The sequence below is a fragment of the Panthera leo genome, chromosome A2 (assembly GCF_018350215.1).
Source record: "Panthera leo isolate Ple1 chromosome A2, P.leo_Ple1_pat1.1, whole genome shotgun sequence".
NCBI lineage: Eukaryota > Metazoa > Chordata > Mammalia > Carnivora > Felidae > Panthera > Panthera leo.
Window position 1 is genome coordinate 74,111,199 of NC_056680.1, and position 12,031 is coordinate 74,123,229.

At 42.3% G+C, this 12,031-nt stretch overlaps 1 protein-coding gene across 1 annotated transcript in view; it reads left to right on the forward strand.

Annotated features, from left to right (window-relative positions):
- Positions 1-12,031, forward strand: part of VPS41 (VPS41 subunit of HOPS complex) — a 186,729-nt gene that overhangs the window by 127,568 nt on the left and 47,130 nt on the right. Inside the window, exons 11-16 of the mRNA XM_042914682.1 lie at positions 1,923-2,020; positions 5,446-5,575; positions 7,210-7,325; positions 8,627-8,683; positions 9,960-10,021; positions 11,416-11,497. Of these exons, the coding sequence (XP_042770616.1) occupies positions 1,923-2,020; positions 5,446-5,575; positions 7,210-7,325; positions 8,627-8,683; positions 9,960-10,021; positions 11,416-11,497 (545 nt within the window). The remainder of the gene's footprint in view (positions 1-1,922; positions 2,021-5,445; positions 5,576-7,209; positions 7,326-8,626; positions 8,684-9,959; positions 10,022-11,415; positions 11,498-12,031) is intronic.

Genomic DNA, 12,031 nt, shown 5'->3' on the forward strand with positions numbered 1-12,031 from the left:
ACCCCCTCCCCCTACGTAACACAGCAGTGGGAGCTTCTCTAGAATCTTCGGTGCCTGGTGCCCCTGGATGTGCTCATCTGTGCACGTGGCTGTGGTGGAGGCGGCCCTCTGCACGTGCACTTCATGTGAACATTGATCACGTAACCACCGTTTTACCGAAAGTATTTGCAAGTGCCGGATACAGATGCTCAGTTAAAGTCCACAAAGGTTCAGGAAAAAAGCGTTAGTGGCAGTGCTAGGATCAGAGCACCTGCCTTTGGAGTTCTGCTCTGGTTCTTACCAGGGCACCATAACCACCTGTGTGATCTAACCAAGGCCAACATGTAAGAAATACTACCTTTTTAATGCTTATGTTACCATTTAGTAATTTCTCTGATCCTATGGATCCTCAGTTTTATTTCGGTGTGAAAATTGTGAAAACGGTTGTATAAGGAGGTGGCAATAAAGACAGGCAGGGACAAGTCACACTAAGTGACCTGCAAGGAAAGTGGAGAGGAGGTGGAAGAAAAATTCAGGGGTGCCTTATTTCATCTGTGTTAGGGATTTTACTTTTACTCTGATTCCATTATTTTATAGATGGGAAAAGTTATACCTGCAGAAGTTAAATGACTTGTTCAAGTTATAACCCAGATCTCTTGAGTCTACATTAAATATTGTTTCTGATATGCTACACAGACTTCCCGTAGTCTGGAGAAAAGAATAGTTTCATCCTAGAGATTAAATCTGAAGCTAATACCACGAACTATGGAGAAGACCGGAATCCGGGAACTCTTAGACAGTGCGGTGGGTCCAAATGAGAGTTTGCTTCCAAATGAGTCTGTGTGTGCAGAGCACGATTCTTGGAAGAGTCTCTGTCAGCAACACTACTGTATCAGCTAGGTTTGCTGTGTAACAAACCACCCCAAACTTAGTTGCTTAAAACAAAAGTCATTTATTATAAGTAGTTTACAGCAGCTATTTATTAGAATCACACCGTAGCAATATTTGTACTTCAACCACTAAGCTGTCAGGTCTGTGAACTCCATTGTAACTAAATCCATATACTTCTTCTGTGATACACTGGTTCTAAATTTTTAAATGTCTTTGAAAAGAAAGAAATTTCTTTTTTTCTCTGACCTTTATTGCACTTAAGGAATCATGGTGTTTCATCACAAGGTACTCTGTATTAAAACACTTTTTTTTTTTAACTTACAAGTCTTCAAAGAAAATGTTTCTTGTTTTTTTATTTCAACGTTTTTGTTTTTGTTTTTTTGTTTTTTTTTGGGGGGGGGACAGAGAGAGACAGAGCATGAACGGGGGAGGGGCAGAGAGAGAGGGAGACACAGAATCGGAAACAGGCTCCAGGCTCTGAGCCATCAGCCCAGAGCCTGACGCGGGGCTCGAACTCACGGACCGCGAGATCGTGACCTGGCTGAAGTCGGACGCTTAACCGACTGCGCCACCCAGGCGCCCCTCTTGTTTTTTTAAAAAAGTTAGTTTCATAGTTTCATAATTACAAATAGTACTCTTTTGTACCACTGCAGTGCCCTAATTGTGAAAAACCTAAACTCAGGCATTTAAAAAAAAAAAAATTATTATTGTCATTAATATTAGTTTACATTGGATTTTATGGGTTTAAAAGTGCCTTCATGGGGTTGAACTATGTCATTTTTAAATTAGCTGCTCACAATGTCACCTTGGACTGTTCACGCTGGTGTTACTGTCAGGTTCGCTTTTGCTGGTGATAGAAAATTTCAAGTGTGAGTTCCCGGATATCCTTTCCTGGCACTTCACTATTGTCAAAAAGGGGTGATTATCCACACCCCCTTTGCGTCGGCTTTCTCCAGTAAATCCACCCAGCGTTCGAAGTCCGTGTGTTCTTTCCTTGGTGGGCTGCTGTTTGCTCCTGTTAACACGGAGTCTTCTCCCCATTTTGTTTGCAGTGTCTCAGTTTGAAACCGAATTCTACATCAGTGGGCTCGCACCTCTCTGTGACCAGCTTGTTGTGCTTTCCTACGTCAAAGAGGTTTCAGAAAAAACGGTAATTTTATTCTATCCTTTTTTTTTTTTTTTTTTTTTACCCCAAATACGAAAGGAAGTGCGGATTCGGTTTTTAGCATTATGCCCAGATCAGGTTGCCCAGGAAAGGGCTGTGCTGTAGTCTGAGCAGAAGTTCCCGACCTAGAAAATAAGGTCGGCAGAGATTATGTATTTACCTTTCAGAAGCTCCACTCATTGCCTGCCTTTGTTCCTCTTGCTGAGCAAAGGGGAGTCATTTTTTTTCCCTCTTTTTTCCATCTCTTGGTATTTTAGGCGAAAGGAATGAAGGATTCCTTTTGCTGAAGGGCGAAGAAACGGAGCTGACACTGTGCATTAGCAGAAATGACAGCAATGAAGTTGATCTGCCACAACAACAGGGGTCCCAGTGGTCAGAGGGAATTACGGAAAGGGCAGTTCGTTATTTCCCGTGGTCCAGACAGATTTGCTTCCTTCCCAGTGGCCTTCCGATCCCGAGCAGCTTGATTTTGCTCTGAAATGGATTGTGGCGAAGTCTCAGTTATCAATGCAAATGTGAGGGAAGGAGACGTAGGGCTGATAGAAAGCAGCAGAGAATCCAAACATCGTTGGACGTGACTTTGGAGGGAAGCCTGTATGTGTGATCCAGTGGAGGCCATGTCCAGCGGAGACACTCGGTCTTCCTTTGAAGCTTGGATGAGCCCCCTTCCCAGCTTGTCTTCACTGTTAGCGTCCAGGGGTGCTGCCGGGAAGGGAGCAGGGGTGGCTTCAAGGCATAAACAAGGAGAGCTTACTGTAAAGGATTTTCTCTTAGATGCCACGTATAAAAGAAATTGCAAATTGATTGTCTGGTCCTCTACAATAAGAAGGCTCTCCTTGTCCGTATCCTCTCCTTTTCTCCCCCCTTTTCAACTGGCTAGGAATAAAATGGGGAGAAAAACCCTGGGAGGCCTGGTTTTGAAGTGGTAGCTTGAGAGCATTTCTCTGAGCGAGCACTTGCGGTGGGAAGTCATTGCTATAGTAACCTGAAGCTCTGGGCACCCACGTTGCTAGGCGATGGGATGCTTTAGACTTAAGTGAATACTCAGAGCTACTAAAATCAATAGGTCTGGCTTCTAGCCCTGTTGCAGGACATCACTTTATTATTTTATTTTATTTATTTATTTATTTATTTATTTATTTATTTTTTGAAAACAAAGGAAAGCAGTGGCTCCCAAGGGAGTAAAAATACAGTGCTTTCTGATGAGGAAGGTGGGGTGGGTTGAGAATGTGATTGAAAGACGGAGGAAGGAAGCAGTAAAATGAAAAAGGGAAAGCCCGATGCACAAGTGAGCAAAAAAGAAAGGAAGCAAGGAAACCTTTGCTAATAAAGGAAGAGGATTACAAAGGAGTAGAAACCAAAGAAAGGCCAACCCCATAGACCACATTAGAAAATGGAATTTCTTCAGAGGAAGACTTGTGAGGGTCTTGGAGATGATTTACAGTTGTGTGTGCCAGTACACGTAGCTTTTTATATAGCACTGAAGTACACCTGAGATCCTTAAACACAGAATAAACTGACAAAATTAAGACAAAGGCATAAAGCAAGCGTGGGGGCCAAACCACTCCCCCCTTTGTTCTTTTCTCATATGAAAAAGACAGTGTAACTGCGACATTAGACAAAATTCGTCTTTATGTCACGCATATCCTCCCCCAGAATAGTCTCCCCGTTACACCCATCACGTACGTGCGTTATTCCGCACCGTTGTTGTCATGGTCGCACGCTTTTCTGTGTTGCCCTATTTTTGTGAACCTTATTCCATTCTCTCTCCATATGGCTGTGTCGTCTCCTGTCATTATCATTTATAGTGGCAGTGGACAATTCCATCTGGATTTATTCAGCTGTCTCCCTTATGTTTGTTCCATTCATTAACAAAGCATACGTGTAGCAAGAATCATGCTAAGCACTGGGGATCAAAGGCCAGCAAGACCAAAATCTTGCTCCTGGGAAGGTCACAGATAAGCAGGGGCCGCACGACCAGTGAGCAAAAGGTTGTAAAGGAACAAGATGAATCACTGATGGTTTTCTTATGCATTTAAAGGAGCTATTTATGTGGCCAAGCAAGGTGGTTTTCTTTTACTATTATTTGCTTCCAATATTTTTTCTATTCTTGCTGTTCTAATTTGGATTTTGTTTTTGCCCTTGTTACAGCAGTTCATTTTTTAAATATTACAACCTTTCCACTTTTTCCCATTGTTTCAAAATTGAGACGGTTCTCATTTTTCCACAGATGTGAAAAATTCTGCTGTATACTCCCTTGTTTTTGCCCTCTACAAGTCAATCTTTCATAATTGTTGTTTTATTTTTGGCATGTTTTTAAACATATGAGATGCAAAGCTAATGTCATTGCCTCTCAGTTAACCTGACAAAACGGATCAAAGAACTCTTGCAGGCTCACTGCGGTTCTTGGGGGACGTGGGGAGTTGGGGGACATCTCCCACACGGTCCCGCCTCTGGGTTCTCTGCGCCAGTGTCCTACGGCTGCGGGTCTTGAGGCTTTGGAAAACCGGCAAGCGTATTTTTATGCCTGTGTGCCAAATGCTCAAAAAGCACAAACTTTCAAAGTAAAACAAACTTGACTTCAAGTCCAAGGTTTACCATAAGTCCCAGTTTTGCCACACATTGCAGTCTCCCCATTACATGACTTTTCTTTCCTACAACGACATCCCCCGTTCCTTCATCTGTGATATCTGGAGCAGTAATACTCACTTAGGTAATTTAAGGGGTAACTTATGAGCTCTGTGAGAACAATGTGTGTCTCATCGCCTTCTAGGTTAGTGGCGCTGCCACAGGCCCTAGAAAACCCTCTCTCCCCCTTCTCTCCTGACCTAGAGGTGCACTGTTCAAAACTATGGTCACTCACCGTATGTGGCTATCTACATTTTAATTAATTAAAATGAAATAAAAGCTGTTTCTCGGTCGCGGTAGCCACGAGTGACTCTTGTCTGTCACATTGGGCGGCGCACATGGCCACCATTGCCCTCTTCGTCTGAGCGCATTCTGCCTTAGGCGTGGCTCTTGGTCCCTGGCTTCTCAGCGTCACCAGTGAGTGTACCAGTGGTGGCAGTGGCTTGGCAGTTTGTCGCGTTATTTTTATGCTTCCCCACATTCGTGAGGAAGAGCCGAAGCCGGTTGTGGAAGTGTGCGGTGGCCATGCCCTTGGAGCTGGACGGGCCGCAGTGGGGACCGCCAAAGGACTCAGTAGCACCTGTCCCCTTGGTCTCACAGAAAGGTCAGAAGATAACATGGTGTGTCAAGGCTGTCACGCAGGTGGTTAGAAGGGCCTACATCTGTCCAAATTATGAAACCAAGGCATTTAACTAGGACTGACTGGAATGCATTTGTACAGTTTCTAGAAACATAATGAAAACATGCCTTTTCCCTCCCTTCCCTCCCCCGTCCCCACCCAGGAGAGAGAATACCGTGCCAGGCCTCGACTGGATATCATCCAGCCACTTCCTGAAACCTGTGAGGAGATCTCTTCGGACGCTCTCACCGTGAGAGGCTTTCAGGAGAATGAGTGCAGAGATTATCATCTAGGTGAGAGCTCAAGGCTCTGGCTCATGTTGTTTCTTGCGCTTGTGGGTTTTTTCCCCTTTCACGCTGTTAGCACAACCAGGAATTTAAATTGAGGTGCTGGAAGGGTCTTAGAGAATATCTGGGCAGGCCTGTTGTGTTGAGGATGAGGGCATAAGGCTCAGAGCTTGCTTGAGCTCCCACAGAAGGGAGGGGGAGACCAAGGTGAGGGGGCTCCATGGGCTTGGTTCTTATGTTGTATCTCTTGCCCTGTGGAGTGTGACACCCACGGGGACATCAGGCAGCATGGTTCCATGGTTGCCAGATGACTCCCAACTGTGTACGTCTGGAAAGCGTGCTCTGGGATGGCAGACAGTCGTCTTCCTGTTAGTAACCAAAATGCCTGTCGCCTGGGAGAGTGCCCGGCAGGGACTTGGGGTTCGCCGAGAATTTGTTGAGCGGGTGAACGAATACGCTGGTCACTACTCAGAAGTCAAGGATGAATGGCTGTTATTTGGTCATTGCCAGGCCATCTGTGCTAGAGTGTCATCACATCATCCAAAAATACAGTGATGAAAGTAGAATAGCCTAAGCTTTCTTTTCGAAAGTTCCTGCTTCAAAAGCAATGGATGTTTTTGTTTTTGTTTTTGTTTTTGTTTGTGTTTGTTTCCAGAATATTTTTGGTTCTCATTTTGGCCAAAGGAAAGAAAGAAATACTCTATACGGTTTGAGCTTGCTTGCTTTTTTTTTTTTCATTTTATTTTTATTTTTTTAATGTTTATTTTTGAGAGAGAGAGGGCACAAGTGAGGGAGGGGCAGAGAGAGAGGGAGACAGAATTGGAAGCAGGCTCCAGGCTCCAAGCTGTCAGCACAGAGCCCAACATGGGGCTCCAGCCCATGAACCATGAGATCATGACCTGAGCCGAAGTTGGACGCTTTACTGACTGAGCCACCCAGGTGCCCCCCGTTTGAGCTTTCTTATATGGAGCCCCTAATCAGTTGAGAAATTAAGAGTATATTCTGGACTTGGCAAAAAGCAAATGTGATTCACAACCGGAAGTGTCCAGTCAAGGCATTTTGCTCAGAGCAAACTCGACTGCACACTTAGCAACCCTTCCAAACAGGTTGTGTAATTGAATTCTGCAGGAAACCCTCGCGACTGGCGTTGTGCACAATGTGCTGAAATGATAGATGATGACCCCGGGGCCTGGGGCATCTGTCATTTATGCTTTAGGTGGCCTTGACCTTGATGAGGAGGAAACATTTATTGCCAACTGTGGGGTGTAATTGTTCTGTAAAAATAGAACAGTGCTGTAAATGGCCATAAATTAAGTTTATATACAGAAGATGAATTCTAACACACAGGTGACACAGAGCATTTTGATCACCATCTTTCAGCCGAGGTCACAATGTTAATGTGTTAAACATAGAATTATAAACTACCTTATTTTTTCAAAGTTTTTTGATATTCCTTCCTTCCCTCCCTTTTTTTTTCTTTTAAATAATTGTTTGCCTTCAGACAGAGCCAAACAGACTTGCCCAAAGGTAGCCAAGTTTTCTGTTTCCTCTGGAATTGTATAACCTGAGTCCCTTGAAACTGCTGCTGAAGCATCTAATGCCAAGCCACCCACGCTGTTCCTTTCTTGCCTCACCTACAGAGTACTCTGAAGGGGAGTCACTCTTTTATATCGTGAGTCCAAGAGACATTGTCGTAGCCAAGGAACGGGACCAAGATGACCACATTGACTGGCTCCTTGAAAAGAAGAAATATGAGGTAGTTTTGATTTTACTTTCCTGAAAGTATGGTGGCATCTGTAACAGAGGATAAAAGGTTTGTGTAATAAATCTTTCATGTCGGTGAATTAGAACGCCCTAAGTTAAAATAGGTAGGAGGCTGATAACTTTCCAATACTCTTTTCAGAAATGAGGGGAGAAAGGATTACAAGGAGGTTAACTGGTTTCGTTGTTCAGTGGAGGAAGAGGTGTGGTGGAGGGAGCGAGGCACATTAGATGCAGCCTATTCAAGTGTTTCTCCTATGGTTTTTCAAGGAAAATAAAATCGAGCTAGTGTTTCAGAATTGTCTCTTCTGTATGTTAGTGACACCATTCATTTGTGCTAATTTCGTACATAAGATTAAGCTATCAAATCAATACTCACTTGGAATTGTTTGAACTACTTGTTCAGAGATGATGATGATGTCCACCTCACCGAGTCTGGATTCAGACTAATTTGAGTAGAAAAATGTCCCATGATGACTTTTTTTTTTTTTTTTTAACAAAAAGAAAACCTTTTAACTTTAAAAGCTGTAAAGGTATTATTACGGTTGGCTTAGAGAAACTCTCTGGATGGGCTTACATACTAATAAGCTGAAAACAAACAGACGCGAAATAATCTACTCATTTACTGCTTTAAGTTTGTAACCGCCTGAAAGGATTTGGGGGGAAACTGGTTTTCATTTATAAACTAGCTTGAGTCCCGGCATTGCTACAGAGTTCATACCTCAGTGATTACCATATTGCTTCAGATCCAGCAGTTCCTTAAATAACTTTATGTTTTAGACATTTGTGTTAAAGTCATAATTTTGAACTTTCCAAGATAAAAGTAGGGTTTTTCGAAATCTTAATTGCAGATACACTTAACTGTGTGCATCAAGTTTTTTTGTATCCCACAAAGGAAAAGTGCCCCTTTGTCACCGTACGTCATGCAGATTTAGAATGACAGATGAATTTTTTTGTTTGTTTGAACCCCGGAGATGTTGCTGTATTTTGATTTGTGTCTGAAATGTGATTCCAATATCCTAATGTGGAAATGCATTCAAATGGAAATAAGAGAAGTCTTCATTTTGGTTGACTGCTTCTGTTGGAGTTTGAATGCAGTGAGGTTCATTCAACCATAACATTAAAAATGCCCATGCTTGAAGCAAAAGCCATGGGAAAATGGGGCTTTATTTATGTAGTCTAGAACTTTAAAACATAATAAATATAGTGTTTATAACTTCAATATCTTCTTTCCCACTCTCTTCCATTTTCCCTCCCTTCTTTTCTGCTCCCTTTATCGTGCTTTTGTAAATGTAGGAAGCTTTGATGGCAGCTGAAATCAGCCAGAAGAACATTAAAAGACATAAGATTCTAGTAAGTGTGTAATTTTATTATTTGAAACATAACTTTACCTTTTGATAAGTTATAATGAGACTGAAAGTAATTTGAAAAGAACAGGTTTTTTCCTACCTTTTAGAGACTTTATTTCAGACCTTCCAATCTGCAAGGTCAAAATATTTCATTTTATTGAATCAGTGTCTGCTTGTAACCAAGAGGCTTGACTACCTGCTAGGAGGCTGTTTTGGGTAATTTGGAAACTGGATTTGTGACATACACTTTAAATACAAAACTTTCCCATTGTGTGCGGGGTAAGTTTTCTTTGCATTATCCCAAAATGTATCCAGAGTAGTTTCATAATGCCAGATTGCCTCAGTGTCTCCATAATAAGAGTCATATGTGTCATGGAGACGAATCTAGGACCTCGGATACAATTTTCAGTGCATTTTGGACTATGGAAAAATACGGTGACTGAAAGCCCATTTCTTTGCTAATTGTGACAGTGAATGTGCAGATGGAAAGAGTGTGAAGGGTCTTTAGAGATCAGCCAATGCAGGACCATTGTTCACAGATGAAAACTGGAAACCTAGTGGTCTTTTTTTTTTTTTATGTTTATTTTTGAGAGAGAGAGTACAGGTGGGGGAGGGGCAGAGAGAGGGTGGGACACAGAATCTGCAGCAGGCTCCAGGCCCCCAGCTGTCTGCACAGAGCCTGACACGGGGCTTGAACTCACAAACTGTGAGAGCATGACCTGAGCTGAGGTTGGACGCTTGACCGACTGAGCCACCCAGGCATCCCTTTTATTAAAATTGATTTCCATGTTGGGGCGCCTGGGTGGCTCAGTCGGTCGAGAGGCCGACTTTGGCTCAGGTCATGATCTCATGGTCCATGAGTTCGAGCCCCGCGTCGGACTCTGTGCTGACAGCTCAGAGCCTGGAGCCTGTTTCAGATTCTGTCTCCCTCTCTCTGACCCTCCCCCGTTCATGCTCTGTCTCTCTCTGTCTCAAAAATAAATAAACGTTAAAAAAAAAATTTATAAAAAAAAATTGATTTCCATGTTTATTTACATCTCGTATACTTTTCCCCCACAATAAAAATCACCTAGGGGCACCTGGTGAAAATAGAAACACAGATGCATTTAAACATGGAAGGAAATGAGCATAATTACGTACGGCACACTAAGGTGTATAAAACAGATTCTAAGCAGTAGTGTGCCAGCAGGACCCTAAGGTCATGGCCTGCTCAGGAACTGAGGCTCACCTTCCCAGTTTTTCCAGTTAATTATGGAATTCCTTCATTTCATTTTCCCTAGGACATTGGCTTGGCATATATAAACCACCTGGTGGAGAAAGGAGAGTATGACATAGCAGCACGGTAATAATGATATCTTTACAATTATTTGTTAGTATAAGTAGAAGAAAGAAACGTTTACAGTAAAATAAGCCGTTCTCTGAGGTTGGCATTTTTTTTAGATCTTTCTTGCAGGGGTAATTTTTGAGTATTAGCGGCCTTAACTGCAGCCTGGCTTTGTTACTTACCCACCTACTGTCTCATTTTCACCAAACAAGGGATTTAATGAGAAGGATGTGAAAAGCATGAAGCGTGTGAGAGTTTACCCTTTTTATAAGCTAACAAGTTAGCACATCGGTTTCACGGCTGCTGGCAGAAGACGTGACTCGTGGGTCGGAGACGCAGGCCTGCCTCAGCAGTAGCCGTAGCCGGAGTGTCCACATTTGTGCCACATCCCACAGCCCCAGTTCCTATGGAAGGCCGCTGGGTGGCACTGCGCAGGCCATCAGTCGTGTTACAGGAGAGGGACCCTGAGCTTAGGGCATCTGATTCTTTCATAATGAGCAGTAATCCTGCCTGCCCTTAGCTTCAGAGGAACACGGTATTTTTATCATCACCAACCTGCCCTCGGCTCTAGAGGGAAACACTATCTGTGTCTCTCGTTTCCGGGGCTGTTCACTCTACAGACATCCTTGAGAAGGCATTCAGTACCACTGCCTATAATTCAAGGAGAGGGGTCTCCCAACAAGAGGGTGGCAATTAAACAGAACTGACCAGATTTCAGGCTTCAGGTTTGCAAGAACACAAATGTTGTATAGTGATTGTGTGGGTGTGTGTGGGTGTGGCTCCCCTGGAGCTTCAGGGTGCTCGCCTGCGGGACTGCACAGCAGCTTGGACACCTAGCCTTGAGGCCTACCTATTATTTTCTGAGATTTAGGAAAACGTGGTTTTTTTGCAGCATAAATTAAGTTTTTATTCGTATATAAATATTTCTCCAGATGATATACAATGATAGCCTTCCAATTTTCTGAAGTCTGATTTTGTAGTCTGTTATTTCAAGCCATTCAAGAAGTGGTTTAAATTGGTACTTTTGGGTATGGTGACATTTCTTCAAGGCCCCAAACCTGCTGGTTCCCAAACCAGCAGTGCTCATCTGGCTTAGTAGGAAACCCAGAACGGGATAATCATTGGGAAAACTCCTACAACTCCTAATCGTAGTCTTCTGAAAGGGACTCCTCTTTATTTCTAAGTATTTCATATCCATTTTCATGATTTCCGTCAACCTTGTATATGCAGGCAAGTGGTTGTCTAGTAATACCTTTATGTTCATTGGCACTTGAGATAGAAATTTGTCACAACTCTGGGATGAGAGATTTATCTAAACCAATACAGGAAATGTATTACTTATTCTTTTTTTTTTTTTTTTCTTTTTTTCTTTTTCTCTTTTTCCTTTCTCCCTGGGATGTTTTGACTGCCAGCAAATGCCAGAAAATTCTTGGGAAAAATGCAGCACTCTGGGAATATGAAGTTTATAAATTTAAAGAAATTGGACAGCTTAAGGTAAGCTAGCCTTATTTTTAACTCTTAATTTTTGTATGTAGGATATTAATATTGAGATGGAAATAAAATGAAGACCATAGTAATCAGTTTCTTCCTGGGAAGTGAGTGTTACCTCAGCTAGGAAGAAACATCAGAACATAAATCTGGTTTATATTTCATGTGTATAAAACATATACCTATGTGTTATACCTTCTTACATCACTCCAATTCTCTCTGTGTTTAGATGAAGTGTTTAATGTCCTTTCTAATGAATACGGAAAGCAGGTATAGTCTCATCCTGCAGATTATAAAAACATGAGTCGTTTTTCAAATGCACTGAAGAATTAATGTACTTTTCAAATAATATTTTATTTGTTGGAAGACAGATGAAAAGTTTGACCATGTAACTATAACACGTAATTCAGTATTTCATGTCTTTACCTTCTTTTTTTCTTTTCCAAGTTCTTATTAATTTCCAGTTAGTTAATATACAGTGTAATATTAGTTTCGGGTGTAAAATTTAGTGATTAGCACTTACATACAACACCCAGTGCC